The sequence below is a fragment of the Glycine max genome, chromosome 16 (genome assembly GCF_000004515.6).
Source record: "Glycine max cultivar Williams 82 chromosome 16, Glycine_max_v4.0, whole genome shotgun sequence".
NCBI classification, from domain to species: domain Eukaryota; kingdom Viridiplantae; phylum Streptophyta; class Magnoliopsida; order Fabales; family Fabaceae; genus Glycine; species Glycine max.
In genome coordinates this window covers 5,264,089-5,281,923 of record NC_038252.2, presented here as the reverse complement: position 1 = coordinate 5,281,923, position 17,835 = coordinate 5,264,089, and the positions used below count along the sequence as shown (strand labels likewise).

Below are 17,835 nucleotides of genomic sequence, written 5' to 3'. Positions count from 1 at the left end.
TTTTTCTTAAAAATTATTTTAAAATTTGTTTTATTGTTTTTTTTAATATAATTAATTTTATTCTTTATAATATGTTTAAATACGTATATTTTTTTAATTTGTAACTTTTTTTATAGTTTGAAAGTGATATTTATTTTTAAATAATTTACAATTATATTTTATTTTAGTCGTTTTGATGTGAATAATGCAGGTTTTGATGATGCCAAAAAGAATTCACTTGATAATGATTGTCATCATCAAAAAGGGGGAGAATGTGAATCTATGAATACAGGATTTTGATGATGCCAAAGTAGAATCGAACAAGGTTGCTTCAATAAACATTCAAAGGTTAATCATTGTTTTAAATATTAATACAAGGTTGCTTCAACAAACATTTAAAGGTTAAACATTGCTTCAAGATTAATTCAAGGTCAAGCAAACAAAATCAAGAAAAATATAAGGCCTCAAACAATTCCATTGGCTAATCAAGCTTTTTCCTCAAAATACATTGTTTCCAACATCCAAGGCTCTGGTAATGTAATCAATTACCAGAAGACAATTTTGAAAATCAACTTTTAAAAAAAGATTTTAAATTTGAATTTTGAATCATGTAATCGATTGTTATTGATGTGTAATTGATTACCAGTAACGGAACTCCTAAAATTCAATTTGAAAAGTCATGACCCTTCAAAATATAACTGTGTAATTAATTACCAGAAATCTGTAATTGATTACTAGTGAAGAATTTCATAAAAATCTTTTTGAAAAGACACATATCTTTAAACCATTTTGAAAAGGCACGATGGACTTATATATATATGTATCTGACTTCAAAAAGTAAGAGAGAGTTATTCACAAAAAACTTAATTGCCAAATGCTCTCTCAACAACTCTTGGGCAAATACTTGTAAATCTATTGAGAATTCACCTAGGAACTTCAAAATGTATCATCATCTCTAAAAGAGAGAAATTATTCTAGGATTTTCAATTTGTATCATCCACTCTAAAAGAGAGAAATCTTTCTGTTCATCTCAGAAAGACAATTGTAATCAAGAAATTGATTGTCTCTTGGATTGTGCGACTTGTAATCAAGAGATGGGTTGTTTCTTGGAGAATCTTGAACACAAAGATGAGGATCCCAAGGTGTGTTCAAAGTCTGTAAATGATTTACAGAGATAGTGAAAAATCTCAAGTGGGTTGCTTGAGGACTGGACATAGGCACAGGAAGTGATCAAACCAGTATAAATCGAATTTGCATTTCTCTCTTCCCTTATCTTATTTATTTCATTGCAATCAATTTTGTCGCACGTTTAAAGAACATTATTAAATTGATTGTTGCTTCTTCTTCTGCATTATGAGTCTATCATTTAAAAAAGGGTTAAAGTTTGTTAGTGAGAAATTTTGAAACTTAATTCACCCCCTCTTAAGTTATTGAGGCAACTTGTCCAACAAAAGTCAATGGTCAAATTAAGAAATATTCTTCTAAAATTGAAGGAATACAATGCCAACAATTCTACAATAATTCAGTAAGTATACAATGCAAGATATGCATATCGTTCTTCTATAAAAGCCAATAATACTGAAATGCAACAACTAATGAAGCTTTTTGAACAAGATTCGTATATTCATTGACATAGATTGAAGGATGAAGATGTTGTACGTGATATATTTCTCATAGATAGTACCTACAAAACAAACAGGTACATGTTGCCATTATTGACATTGTAGGTGTGACACCAATAGGGATGACATTTTCAGCTGTTTTTGCCTATTTAGAGGGAGAACGTCTAAACAATGTGCCACTTCTCCCAAAAGCAGATATAAGTCCTCTGCCTCCAGTGTCCAAGAAACATGCAATCAGAGGACTTAATCCTGTGGCACCACTATGCCATCAATCTGGTGTAGGCCTTCCAAATTTTTGTACCTTTCTCCCATAAGAGGACAACTTCAACTCAAGACATTCCTGAAAAAAATTAAATTGGTTACTTCAGGTTAAATGAAAAATAGTTATTCAAATATTATATAATTCAAGTAATAATTATCTCTCCTACCCAAACTGTGGCTATCACATGATAAACATAATCTATCAAAATTGATGTATCATGGGGTTCGCCTGGAAAACCTTGGGCATCAACACGTACATCATCAGTAATTGGCTCTTAAGCTTGCTCATGAACCTCGTTAGTTGAATTATTTACATGCTCAACATCCTCAGCAATAATTGCAGCTGCCCGTTGTCCACGTGCAGATGTTATCGGCCTTCGACGCTGAGGGGCTTCTTTCGCATCACAACTAACTTGTGTCCCTAAGGTTCTTCCTATAACTATGCCCAAAGCACGATGCAATCCTCTGGTTCTGATCATAATCTATAAATTTAAACAGCAATAACAATTAATTAATGTCATCGTTCAAATAATAATTGAGTTTCATAAACTAACTAAAAAATTGAATAATAAATAAATTTGATTTAAAAAATTTAATAAATTAGTATTTAATAATTCATAAATAAATATTATATTATTTTTTAAATAACTTTGTTAATACTTTTATATATTCATTAATCAATACAAAAATTCTTTTTTAAAATTTGTAGACTTCACATCACTAATTCTGGTAAACTAAAATATATGAAGAAAATCTAAGTACAAGCTTGTTTTTTATTTCTAATAAATGACTATTTATTTTTTTACAAATTAGTATTTGAGTACTTTTAAATATTTATAAACAAACGAAAAAATTTTAATTTTATACTTCCAAGCATTATTTATATAAATATTTAATACTATTAGTGTAATAATATTTATAGGACTATATCAATAAAAAAAATTTCATATACAATATTAAATTTTCTTGTTTAACTAAATTGTACAATATACACTTATAAAAAATTGTAATTTTTTATATTTAAAAAATTTATAAAAATTATTTTAAATATCAAATATAATTAAATTAATTACATTTTAAAAATAAATAAATAAAAATAATATTTATACATTCATTTTTAAATAAACAAAATTCGTAAATTAATTAACTATTGAATTAATTAATTATTAAAAACCAACTTCAAAAAACAAATATAACTAATTAAATAAATACTTATTAAAAATATACAACAATATGTATTTATTAAATAAATATTATAACAACAAAAAATATTAATTTATTTTAAAATAATAATAATTTATTCAATTATTATTTTATTGATTAATAAATTAAAAAAATTATACGAATTGGGAATACGTATAATGCATACGAAATGCATAATATGGATTTTCAATACATATATCGGCTATGCAATCCCATTTTCAATCAAGGAGTGGAAAAGATGGACTTTTGATGAAGGCGATGGCGATGGCGGTGGCTGGTGGCAATGCACAAATGGAGGCATGAACGAAAAAGGGAAGCACAATAGCATATCGTAGGAAGAGGGAAAGCTTTTTAAAATTTTAAGTGAAAGACAATTTCACCACTTCACTTAAAATGTTGGGTGCACAAGAAATTGTGCTGGGTGCACCTAACAATTCTTGATATGAAAATGGCCTAACTCAATCCACTTAACCTAGGTCAACATGGACCAAGCCAAAAAAATGCTCTCAGAGCCAAAAGGCATTTGAATTTTTTTACTCTCTTATTTGAATCTTGTACCTTCCATTATATTTCAGAATGTTCATTTCGAAATGGATTTTTTTGGATTATAACAAGAGGTACAAGATTCAACAATGAGAGTATAAGAAACAAATACTAGAGCCAAAAAGTTTATGTAAATAAGGATACAATATGTTTTTCGTCCTCGTAAATATGGAAATGTTTAGAGTCTGTCTTTGCAAAAATTTTGATATGTTTTTTCGTCTCCACAAATTAAAAATGTTATTTTTTTACTTGAACATAAGTTTGAGTAACCCAAACCCGCTTTCGAACCTACATGTACACTAAGTGGAAAGCGCTAGTTTTTTTTCAACTTTTTATATCGATTATAATTAGGTTTAAATATATTTTTGGTCCTTGATATATACATGTTTTTTGCATTTGATCCCTAATAAATTTTTCCTTCAAATCGAGTTCCTGACATTTTAAAAGTTTTGTTCGAGGTCCCTGCCATTAGTTGAAATCCATTATCTGCTTACGTGGTCGTTAATCGAACACATAGACATGCGACGTGTGGTGTCATGTGTAATCTTTGTCTGAGTGGGATTATACATAGGAATTTTTTTTTTAAAAAAAGAAGTAAAGATGACTTTGTTCTTCTCCTTCTTCTCCACAATAGGAACAACCACCGATGTCACAAACCAAGCACCTAACTTTCTGACACCGCCAGACCCAAACAACAAAAGGGTGCTTGCATTTGCGTTCAATGATCTCAGTGATGAAGCCTCCATTGTCACCATCAATGAGCGATGGCGATGTCAAGGACATGAAGATGAAAAAGAAGGTGAAGGCGGTGGAAAATGACAACAACATGGAGGGGCAAGCGCATTTTGACAACAACTTTATGTTCGAGGTGTTGAAGCACGTGGATGCGTGGACACTGGTGATGTCAGGGTGCCTGAACAAGTAGTGGCACAAGACGACACGGGATGAGAGGCTCTAGGAACTGATCTGCACAAAGCAGTGGGCAGACATTGGCTGCAGGGAGCAACAACCATGATTCGTGGTCCTCATGCTCGGTGGCTTCTGTCGCCTCTATGCGCTTTATCTCTTCCCATTCTCCAAGCCACAACAAACATCATCTTCTTCCTCCATATTGGCTGAGGTTATATTGTTGTGTAATAAATGTCTAGTACCGTTGATGCTTTCTAGCTCTTACTTTAGCCTAATAGGTAAAAGACACACGAATGAGTTTAGGACTTCCATTGGCTCTGCAAAAGCCAATTTTTTTCTTGAGCCACAATATTTGTCGCTACAGGGATCCATATTATTTGTTTCGTGCCCTGATCTCCTCGATCTACGTTGTAGTCTTTGCCTTCGAAGTCTCATACTTCCAACTCCAGAACGCGCACGTTTCGTTCGTGGAAAAGCATGTGACAAGCCCCACTTGAATTTTGCATCGAGGTCGGCATTGCATAGGGCAAGGAGGTCCTTGAGGGAGGAGTGGGGGTGTAGGAGCTGGTGTCGTCGATGGAAACCTTCTAGTAGGCGAGGACCCAGAGGTCAAAGTGACAAAGGAAGGTGGTTGTTATTACTATGGAGACGATGGAGAAGAAGGAGAAGAATGACATCATTTTTTATAAAAAAAAATCCCACGTGTAATCCGACTCAAACAAAGATTACATGTGGCACAACACACCGCATGCTTACTATCCGGTTAACAGCTAGGTAAGTAGATAACGGATTCCAACAAATAGCAGCGACCTCGGACAAAAATTTTAAAATATTAGGGATCTAGTTTGAAGGAAAACTTTTAAAATATTAGGGATCTAGTTTGAAGGAAAAATTTATTAGAGACTAGATGCAAAAAAATTGATATATATCAGGAACCAAAAATATATTTAAGTCTTACAATTATAGCATATGTGTAAAACATTATTCTATATTGCTTATAATTATAACCAGTTTAAAGTTCCTCATCAAACCTAAACCCGACAATTGAACAACACACACCACCTCACTCCCTGACCAGCAATCAAACCTAAAAACAACACAAACTAAAATCCATGAATCAAACCCCTTTTCCATAAAATTTGAGTCACATTGGGGTTAGGGTCGCGCACAACACAGACTGCACCAAGGGTGGTCGCAAGCATTTATTGGGGTGGCGGCGCAGTTGCACGATCAGTGATGCAGGGTGGTGGCGTAACGACGGTGGTGGTCAAGGACGTGGGGTGTCTCAATGATGTGATCTTGATGGTGGGAGGGCACAACGCACATATCTGAGGCTAGAAAGGTTGTGCATGAAGGAGGACATGGGTGGGTGCGTACACGAATTTGGTGGGTCCTCCAGGGCGGTGGGGCACACTGGAGAGAGGGGAGATAGGTGGCAGCGTGTAGTAAAAAAATAGGTGAATGAGAGTGATGATGGTTTGGATGGGTTGCATGTAGGGTGGTGGTGGGAGTATGTTATGGAGGAGTTTGTCGTGGTGGTGATGATGCACAAAAAGAAAGAGAGAGATTAGGTTAGAAATTTAACTCGTGTCGATGTTTGATTAGTTAATGAACTAAATTTGGTACACAATTACCAGACACAAATATATTGTAACTTGTATCAATCGGAACCAAAAAAAATATCTCATTTTTATTTTGTGGGAAAAAAATATATAAAAAAACTTATAGAGACAAATTTCAAATGTTTTTCATATTCATAAAGACAGAAAAAAAAACCCCACAAAGTTCCGTGAGCTAAGGCCAACCTAAGATCAACTCATTCAATAAGCAAGCATATTCCATGGGTTGACCAACCACCTATAGGTTATTTAGGCGTTCAAATTCTGGCCATTCCTTGAAAGCTATAACAGACACGTGTATTAAAATTTATCAACGTTTCAGATTTAATTTTAGTTAATGAATTTAATTTAACTTTAAAAATTTGAAACAGGGGTCCTTCATTGCGTTTAGGCTTCAACAAGTTTTTGAGATTAAGACCACTATGGTGTCGCCATCTTCCCTTTCTGGTGTCGTCGTCGACCTCTCCTCGAACAACTAGCGAGTTGCGACAACAAGAGAACCTTTTTTCTGATTCATATTACAGGAAAAATTGATCTCGAAAATCAATACCTTTACATACCGAGAGTAGATCGTCGAGATGGGCACTGCCACTGCCAAACCCTTGCAACCTTCAACGTAGGCACACTCCACCAGTTAGAGAGAGAAAGACAGTCAAATGATGTCTGTGGAATGAAATGTTGAAACTATTTTGGGTCTAGGACACAACCTTGTCAGAGCATTTTTGTGTAATTTAATCTATTTTTAAATATATAAATTATATTTTAAACTTATAATAAGTAATTTATACTTTTTTAAAGGATAAATAATTTATACTTATGTATTATTATAAGAAAAAAATTGTAGCTCCTCCATACAAATTAAAAATCTTAGGCCCGTTCGAGGTGATTTTTTACTTTGTAGTTTTGAATTCCTAAAAAATTAAACCCAATTTTAAATTTGAATTTTCAGTTTAAAACATTTTTTTAGTTTTTAAAAAATTAAACCCTAAATTCTATCTTTTTCTTTAATCTGCCATTTACCTCCTCTCTCTCTGACGCATGTGTCGTGCCTTCTAGGGCTGAGCATTGGTTGGATTCAAACCCAAAATGGTTGATCTGACCATAACCAAACATGCTAAGGTTTGGCCCAAATCTGACCGTGAGAAGCTTTGGGTACGACGGGTTCGGATTTTTTGGTTCATGGGCTTAGTCCACTGGATAGAAACGGGTTGAAGACAACAAAGACAAATTGAAGGTTGGCATTGAAATCAGAAACACGGTGATGAAAAAGAAGAATACAAAAGGAATTAGAAATCAAAGATGAAGAACTAGATATTGGACATTCAAACGTGCATCCCGTAGTTGCCAACGCGTTAAAGAACAACACCAGTCATGCTATTGGAAACGAAAAGATGTTGGTCCTGGAAAGTACGATGAGGGTGTCACTCAACATTGACACATAGAAAGATAGAGAATGTGATAGCTTTTCCTTCTCTCTAAAGTAAGTTTACACTTTATGGCATGAAGCTGGACAATGAAGGGGAAGCAAGACGATGAAGGGGGAAACACGAAGATGAAAGGGGAAGATGGAGAGGAAAGGAAAACAAATTGAACGATGGAGGAGTAGAGAGAGTAATACTCAACTTGGGTAAATGTGATTGTGAATACAACTATGACACAATGGCACAATGCTCATTATGCGTGCAAGTAGTCTTTATCTTTCTAACACGGTCGAGTGCGGGTTACAACGAGTTTGATTTTTTCTACCCACACCTGCCCAACATATCCATTATTAACCAAGATTTTCACTTCATCCCACCTAAAGCCCGAAACCGACCAACCATTTCAATCAAATTCAACTTGAGTAATGTTGGTTTCGTGCAGATCCGGATTTGCTACTCACCCGTGGCGCCCTCCCACCAACCCCAAACCAAATTTGTGCATTAGGCCCACCTTGCACCACTAGAACCGTGCTGCCACATCATTGCACCACCCACCTCCCTGACCACCATCATCGTTGTGTCGTCACCCTGTACCACCAGAAATTGCGTCACCACCCCAGGACCCAAAACTGCACCACCACTTGTTGTGGATCTCATGGAGCTTTTAATAGTCGTGATTGTTGAATTCTCAATGACTCACACTTTACAACGTTTCACATAGTGATACTTCACTCAACTTTCTCATTGGTTAGAATCTTTCACTCGTGAGAATCTTTCGTATGTAGCCCTTTTCGTGGCCTCAAAAACCTGCTTCAACTACTTCCAGGATTATTAATTGTCCCCACAACCAACACGAGACTTTTGAGTATACTTTGTCCTTACTCACATGTTTTCCAGGAAAACTTCATAAAAAGTCACTTATCTCATAATTATTCCAAGTCAAACACGCTTAACTATGAAGTTCTTAAGTGATAGATTATCAAAAAGTAGATATGTCTTGATAGTATAGGTAATATCAATTAATTCATTTAAGTCATCCTTAACTGCATAATCTTAAATCTGCATAATCTCTGGATCTTTCTTTCTAGTGTGATTTGTCGTCAGGGTGTTACAAAGTTTCCCTTTAACAAAATCACACATCTTTTGCACACAAAATCACATACACCGAAAGTGAGGCCATGATATTAAGAGTTTTGCGACCATGGTTTGACTCTTCTTCACCTGCAATTGTTGAGGAGGGATCCTCCACTCTGGTGGAGCATCGTGTTGATCCACCTTCAGCAAGAAATCCAACCATGCAGACGAGACGCCTAATTCTACTGTCAGAAAGAGATAGATGGTGCGAACGAAAGATTCTCTGACAACGATAAGAGAAAGTCCTTCGCAAGTAATCTCGACATCGACAACTGATAATATTGACACCTTATTGAAAAGAACGTAAATAAAGAGAAGGGATGAGAAGTGTCATATAGACAAAACATAAAAGGAAAGGATAAAATCTCTCTTTTTTTTATTTTGAAAATTATCTCAAAAGTGTTTCAAAATGATAAAAAAACCAACTCTAACTCCAATTTTAATGAACACATTTTGATTTTGAAAATGTATTTTAAAATAAAAAATTGGAGACTGACGTCACCCCAAAACCTTAATTTATGTTGTGACTAGGAACTAGAAATTTTAGTAAACAAGTTGGTTCAATAAATAATCTAAGCAATATGATATGACCGACAGGGTGTTGGGTTAGAGTCCCAAGATTAATCTGAACAAGTTGCGTGTCCCTGCTGTCACTGCTCTCTGAGCAAAACCAGAAGAACACATCAATCCAACCCTGCCAAAATCAATCCCCAGATACCATTCCCCTTCCCATAACAAAGACAACCCAATCATTGTTTGTTCACATCCGAATCCACAAAATACTGTTATAATTATTCTGATTCACGAAAAACAGGAAAACCCGAATCTCTCTCTTTGTTCCTCTCGGGGTCACGAAAATGGGCACAGAGACCTCATCGGTGGATATTTCTGAACCCTTGCTCGTGGATTCTCACGGGAACGAGGAAAAGGAGGAGTATTTGCGCGAGGAGGTTCCGGAATGGAAGGAGCAGATAACAATAAGAGGGTTGGTGGTGAGTGCTGTGTTGGGGACCTTGTTCTGCATCATCACCCACAAGCTGAACCTCACCGTTGGGATCATTCCTTCTCTTAATGTGGCTGCTGGCTTGTTGGGGTTCTTCTTTGTCAGGACCTGGACCGGGTTCTTGACCAAGATGGGTTTTTTCACCAAACCCTTTACTAGGCAAGAGAACACTGTTATTCAGACCTGTGTTGTTGCTTGCTATGGCCTTGCCTTCAGTGGTACCTCTCTCTCTCTCTCTCTCTCTCTCTCTCTCTATTAGTTTTTTTTTTTTTATGGGAAAATGTTAGTTTGTTAGAATGTTAGTTTTTGTTAGCGAAGGGGATGGAACCTGCGACCTTTCCCATCTTCCCTTCTCCCTTAACCACCCAACCCATCTCTCTCTATTAGTTACTTGCTTGATTGTTTTGGATTCAATTGTTAAGCCTTGGTGGTTGAAAGGAGAAAGGGAGGAAGAAGTCATGGGTTTGAATCCTTCCTACTAACAAAAACTAAAAAGCTAACATTAACAATTAAGGGAGATATAAGGTTGGTTTAGTGGTTGAGGAAGGGTGAAGGAAGAAGGGAGGGGGGTGATGTCACGGGTTTGAGTCTCGCCAACTGACATTTCTAACAAAAAGCTAACAAACTAACATTTGCCACATCGTCAAGGCTTTTTAGAGTCTTTGTCCATAATTTTACTGCAATATCAAGATTGGAAAGTGAATCCTTGATGGGAAATTTCTGTGGATTTGTTGCTGTTGAATTCACCTTAGAACTTCACGAATCTTGAAAAAAGTTGACTTTGTTTGTTTTCTACTATTTGGATGTGTTTCTGTCTTCTTTACGTGTTATGTGCTGCATGAGCTTGGTGGTGCTTTGTTGGAAGATATGTCTCAGCTTGGAGTTGGTTTTGTGAAGGTTAAAGGCTTTGAGAGTTTTGTGGAAGAGATAAGGTGAATTGACTATGGAGTAGGAAATGAACATAGCTTCCTTCTGCACTCTAGAAGATTTAATTTGTATGTTTTTAGTTTTATTTTCTTAGAATAGTAATAAACTACCATCAATAGCGTGGATCAACTGGCATAATGTTGTTTCAATTTAATCAGGGGTCTTGAAATTGTATTTTGGATATACAACTACGTTAAATACCCTCGAGGAAGACCTTTATTCCCATAGTTACCTGACTTAAATAGGATTGTTTTCCGTAGAAGATACCTTTGGCTTATACCATAACAGAATAATAGTAATAATAAACTAACAAGATTTCATTTGTGTTCAAATTCATCTAATTTAATTACCTTAGTAATGAAATCTATTGAAAAGCTTTATAACACTGATAAAATCTCTCTGCCAAAGGGAAAAAAAAATAAGTAGTGAATGTTGAAATGAAATGTGGTTATTTACTTAATTGTACAAGGTAAAAATACTTTGTTAGACATGATTTTCTGTTGTTCTATTGCTGTCTCAATTCTAGTTAAGCAATCTGGTTTATGTTAAAATCCCTTGGTCATGAAAGTTGCTACTTATATTAGTGAGATTTTTTCACATAAATTTCTCTAACGTGCAAACTGTGATGTTGTTGACAGGGGGGTTTGGTTCATCCTTGATTGCCATGGATCAGAGAACATATGAACTCATAGGCCCTGATTACCCTGGTAATAGAGCTGAAGATGTTAAAAACCCTGGCTTGGGTTGGATGATGGGTTTCATGTTTGTTGTCAGTTTCCTTGGACTTTTTAGTCTTGTGCCACTTCGTAAGGTAATCTATTTGGTTTGTTATTATTGTGTTAGATTTTCTAGAATTCTATTTCTTTCTTTTTTTTCCTTTTCTTTTTTATCATATGGAATTTTTTTTTTATCAGCAAAAGATAATTATATATATATATATATATATATATATATATATATATATATATATATATATATGAATGAGAAAGAAGTACCAGAGGTACTATGTACATAGGTAGGATACCATACACATGGTTCCTTAGAGAAACTAATATAGTTTGTTTAGGAACCATATTATGGCTACATAAGTAGTACAGCTGCTAGAAATGCAAGCAAAAACTACCCTCCACTGATATATAAAACCTTGTCGGATTTGGCTCGACCATTGATTAAAGTGAATAGTAAAATCTTTCTCCAAGTTTCTTAGCCACGTCCAGATTAAGAATATAGCATCCTCTAGCAGTTTGTTGACATTGAAAGGTGCATTGGAGAATGAAATAAGAGGAGATATCATATAACACGAGCAGGAGAATGAAATAAGAAATGCAGGAATTTTGTCTCTTGTAATCTGGTGGAGATCAAATGATAAAGCATGGTCAAACTTTGATCTGTCAATCATTATAGCAATTGTTCTTTGGTTTTTGGAATTTTGACTATTTTTTGAACTATTGATATGATGAGTGTACCTTCTTCATCAATTTCCATGTTTGTGATTTTATTGCCGAATGTTTGACATTCTATCAAAAGCTTATTTATTTATTTTTTGTCAAAACTATACGAAAGCTTTTTAGAGGATGTATTATTTTCCCATGTACTAAAAATAATGCTTCCATCATCCTGTTGATTTTGTTGCTTTGACTGAAAGCACAAACTTTGAAGGAGTCATATATGTAGTGCAAATTATATGAATATTTATTTATTTTGTTGCAAAGTCACAAAGATATGAATGATTTCTCTGTTGAGAGGGATATAAAGTTTGTGTAAATATATGACTGTCCATGTTAGAAACTAAATAGAAAAGTTTATTTAAAGAGGAATTATTTAATTTAATGCCCTCAACTTTTCAAATGGTTTTTATCCCACAAAAATCAAATGGTGTCAATTTAGTAGTACATCTATAATGAGAAAAGTGAATATAATAAGAGTGGAACTGGAGGGAGACAGGGGGTGCAAATTTTGGTTATGGCTTTTCTACTCTTTCTCTATGTAGCTGTAGCTGGAGCCTCTTTACTTCCATCTGTTGCCTATTTGATATATCATTTCCCTTGCCACTGTATCCTGATATCCATGAATGCAATTTCAGGTTATGGTCTTGGATTATAAGCTTACATATCCCAGTGGGACAGCTACAGCAATGCTAATCAACAGTTTCCATACAAAAACTGGAGCAGAACTTGCTGGGTATACATTACAAATTATGTTAATTTGTAGATTTTTATATCTTTCATTCCAGTACTGATTGCACACATTGTTCACGAACCTTTCTACTTATTAATCAAAGCATTGTGGAAACACCTTAAACCTTTTAATCCCTCTTAACTTTTTTATGCATAGATTATTTTGTGTCTATTTGCTTTCCTTTTAATATTTATTAATTTATTGCCTATGAGAATCTTACAGGAACCAAGTTCGGCAGCTTGGGAAGTATCTAAGCATAAGTTTCTGCTGGAGTTGCTTTAAGTGGTTCTTCAGTGGTATTGGGGATTCATGTGGGTTTGACAACTTCCCTAGCTTTGGTTTGACACTATTTAAGAACACGTAAGGCTCTTGTAATTTTGATTTTCTTCACATTTAGCTGAATTCACTTCTCACTCACCTTAAATTATGTAGAAGCTGTTCTTGGGTATCACATATGTATACTGTTTAATGAGACCTAATGATTATTATGGCAGTCTGAGAGTTACATTGTACATAGGCCTAAGGCAGTATGTTGCTATTAAGAGAAGATAGTGAACAACAAGTGATAAATGTTTTTTGAAAAGCATAGATAGATCTACTTTTGTATTTATATTTGTGAGTGTCATTTCTATGATTTCACTTGTGCCATAAGGTACACTACAAGCAGGAACTTTTTGGATTTCATAGATGTCCATGAGCTAGTGACAAACTATAAGTCTATAACTTGCAACTTAGTGAACTCAATAAATAAAAAAGATGCTTTACCACATGATGGATATCTCCCTGTACTTGGGAAATACCAGAATTCAATCATGATTATGAATACCTATATCTTCTTAAGAAACTAATGGGGTAGTGTCACAAACTTCAACTAGTTGTTTCTATAAACTCTACCCTTAACTTCCATTTTACAAACATGTTAGTTGAATATCTCCCTGTACTTGGGAAATGCCAAAACTCAATTATGATTATGAATACCAATACCTTCTTATGAACTAATGGGGTTGTGTCAGAAGCTTCAACTAGTGCTATTTATGATCTATAATAAACTTAACCCTTAACTACTAATATGTGAGTTGAATTTCTGGAACTGCATGATTGCTTGAGAATAATTGCAGGTAGTAATGACAGACTAAGGAAAATATCAACTGACCCAAAGTTGCACTGGGGTGCACACACACACACACTTTGGACAATGCCTAGGCTTGTCATAGACTGGTTAATTCGCTGTTTTTTTTTTTTTTGAATTCAGAGGAAAAAAAAGAGATAGAGAAAGTGGCCACAAGTTAAGAAGTTAAAAATACTTTTAATATAAACGAGCATAATTACATTAATCTGTGGACTATTTTCTCAAATGGATTGATAAAAAGAAATAGACTAATGAAATTGCATTCTAGGTTTGCAATTTAGCCTTTAGTTTGTAGAGTTCTAGTGTTGTGGTCTTGCTGCTATTGATTGATTGGCTGTGGCTCTCCTGAACACTTGTTCCAGCACTGGTTAAAGTTTTATTAATCAGCCTCGGGTACAATGTAATAGATAACACAAATAAATGACTGACATGCATAATATATTAAGGCTAGCATCTCTATTGTCTATTTATTGTGATAATATAATTATACTATGACACTTGTACCTTTACTGACGGTGATATTACACTATAAGAGGCAACAACTTCCCCGAATAACCTAATCATTTTTCTTAATTTTTTAACAAATGTTTTAGGTTTTACTTTGCGGTGGTTTGTGTTTCTTAAGTCTTAACTGCCCCTCATGACGCAGCTTAAAACAAATATTTTTTCATTAATAGCTTCTCAATTTTTTTTAATAGTTATCAAATAAGTGATTAACATTTTATTCTTAACTGGTAACTGCTATGCTGGGGAATGAATGTGGAGGGTTCTGAGTACTCAAGTAATTGTCTAGATACTAACATAGCAACATGCCTTCTTCCCTTTTATGCAGATTCTATTTTGACTTCAGTCCAACCTATGTTGGATGTGGTCTTATCTGTCCTCACCTAGTCAATTGTTCTGTTCTCCTTGGAGCTATTATATCATGGGGCTTTCTGTGGCCTTTTGTCTCTGAGCATGCTGGCGACTGGTATCCAGCTGACCTTGGTAGCAATGATTTCAAAGGTCTTTATGGATACAAGGTATGGCTAACCAAATATACGTGCAGGACATCGCTTATGTATCTTCATGAAAACAGTGCTTGTGATCTCTACTTGAAGCTCTATTCCAAGAATAAAAGAAAACAATGCCTTGATGTTTTTTATCTGAAGTGCAAGTGTAAATTTGAAATTGACGCTGGAAAGTCTTGATTACTCATAACTGGAGAACCAAGCTTGAGCCACTTACAATTTATCAATTTAAACTATCAAACGTAATGCATGATATTTATCTTCTATGCATCTTAACTTTCAAGTACAAAAGAAAATAGTCAATTACATACAATGGGGAATATTAGATGGTTATCAACATTCCAGTTTTAAATTTTACTCAGCACAGTACATGTTTTTGTTTTCTATGTAGTGGTCATTGTTTTGACTAGATAAGTTTTTCCTTATTTGCTCTGAAACATGCTGAGCCAGCCTGAACTTTAATTAGGGTTTTTCAAAAGCTTTAATTTCTTAAAAAGGTTTGCATGTCTGATCAGTTTAACTTTACATCCTTTATCCAAAGCCATTTTTTCTTGTGAAGTACTTCTAATAATTTCTTATATTCATTGATTAGTTGCTTTATTCTGTTATAATTTTGTGTAAAGCTTTTTTGTTACATATAATGTTTTGTGCAGGTATTCATATCTATTGCCCTGATTTTAGGGGATGGTATTTACAATCTGATAAAGATTATACTGATAACCATTAGGGAAATGTGGAGGACAAGCTCCAAACAGCTTCCTGTTGTGACAGAGGTTCAAGGTGAGTTAGTTACTTTCATAGTGACATTGAATCTTGATCTGTACGGCATCTTGGCTATGGATAATAAAGAATTGGTTGCATTGTGGAAAACGACTGAACTGAATGGAGTTAATTATCTTCTGAAAATCATATTTGATTATCTACTCCCAGAGTCATCTATTGAAACTAGTGGTATTATACATTGATGTTAACCTTCAGTACTGCTATTTTTCTCCCCCATCCATAGTCAAATAATTAGCCATCACAATAATTCATTATTATTTGAAAATGAATCCATGTTGTATAGTTTTATCTGTCATCTGGTTATTAGTAAAACCACATATAAGCATGATTTCATCAATAGACAATGACAGGGAACCATAACTCAGATCTGCATCTCTTGTCTGCCCTGGCCAGGTCTGGATCTGAGTGCAAGTGTATAATTTATAGAAGTCAACTATTTTCATGTTCATGTTTTCAGATGATGAGAATTCTCAACTGCAATCAGAAGAAAAGAAGAGGGAAGAAGTATTTTTGAAGGACAGGATACCCACCTGGTTTGCAGCTTCTGGATATGTGGGCTTGGCTGCGATATCCATAGCAACAATACCAATTATCTTCCCTCCTCTCAAATGGTACTTGGTTCTGTGCTCTTACATCCTCGCCCCTGCCCTTGCCTTCTGCAACTCTTACGGTACTGGCCTCACAGACTGGAGTCTGGCATCCACTTATGGGAAGATTGGTCTTTTCATCATTGCTGCAGCAGTAGGCCAAAACGGTGGTGTAATAGCAGGGGTAGCAGCCTGTGCTGTGATGATGTCAATCGTCGCAACTGCTGCTGATCTCATGCAAGATTTCAAGACTGGTTACCTGACCCTCTCATCGGCAAAGTCCATGTTTGTGAGCCAATTGATTGGAACAGCCATGGGTTGTGTAATCGCTCCTCTCACATTCTGGATGTTTTGGACTGCCTTTGATGTTGGCTCACCTGATGGCCCTTACAAAGCACCATATGCCGTTATATTCAGGGAAATGGCCATACTCGGTGTTCAGGGATTCTCAGAGCTTCCAAAGTACTGCCTTGAAATGTGCGGTGGTTTCTTTGCGGCTGCCCTGGCTATCAACCTTCTAAGGGATGTGACTCCTAAGAAATTCTCACAGTACATACCTATCCCAATGGCAATGGCAGTTCCATTTTACATTGGTGCTTACTTTGCAGTTGATATGTTTGTTGGAACTGTGATATTGTTTGTATGGGAGAGGTTGAACAGAAAGGATGCAGAAGACTATGCTGGAGCAGTTGCTTCTGGACTGATATGCGGTGACGGGATATGGACAATTCCTTCTGCAATCCTTTCTATTATGAGGATTGATCCCCCCATCTGTATGTACTTTGGCCCTTCCACAAGTAGCTGAAACCAGCAACTTTAAGTTGTCTTTAAAACTGCAATGTTTATTTATTTGCCTTGTGTCTGTAAATATATGGGATGTAAGCATCACAGGCAATATCTGGCATTTCATTTCCTCTGTTTCTCTTTGCATGTGTCCCTAAATATTTAGGGATATCGTTCAGTTCCTTAACTGTCTCAGGGGAACCCGAAAACAGAAGAAAAGCACCAAGAGGGAAGGGGGTACCTTGATCCCATTTTCCTTTTGGTGCATTAATGTATTCCACATTCTTTTCTTAAAGTTGTCTCAGTTCAAAACCAAAGTAATGTATGTTTAAGAAGTTAAATTAGAATGCATTGACTGTGTAAAAATTATTTGTATTCATCAAATAATGAGTTATATTATGTAGGGTAAGATTGTTAATGTTTGTGATGATTACACTAATAGTATGTTTTAAAATAGGTGGTATTTTGGATAAAATAACGAACAAGAAAATAGGTGTGAAGAAAAAAAGGTACAATAAGAATCATCCATTACTAAATTATTAATCTTAAATTGAAAATGCTTAACATATATTGTCTTACTTATTAGGCTTGTGCAAATATTTGTGGAGAATATCTATATCCATTAGGGCTGAACTAATAAACCTATGTTTGGAATGAGGGAAAGAGAGGGGAGAGGAAACAAAAAAAATTGAAATTTGAATTGGAAGGAAAGTGAATGGAAAAAAAAAAATATTTTTATAAACT

At 35.1% G+C, this 17,835-nt stretch overlaps 1 protein-coding gene across 1 annotated transcript; it reads left to right on the top strand.

The window, feature by feature from the left end:
* Positions 1–9,244: 9,244 nt before the first annotated feature.
* LOC100782700 (probable metal-nicotianamine transporter YSL6) lies at positions 9,245–17,386 on the top strand. The gene is made up of 7 exons (XM_003549064.5): positions 9,245–9,912; positions 11,260–11,432; positions 12,705–12,802; positions 13,022–13,159; positions 14,761–14,950; positions 15,592–15,718; positions 16,179–17,386. Exons 1-7 carry the CDS (start codon positions 9,549–9,551, stop codon positions 17,111–17,113), a joined length of 2,025 nt encoding a protein of 674 aa, XP_003549112.1. The 5' UTR covers positions 9,245–9,548; the 3' UTR covers positions 17,114–17,386.
* Positions 17,387–17,835: the final 449 nt, after the last annotated feature.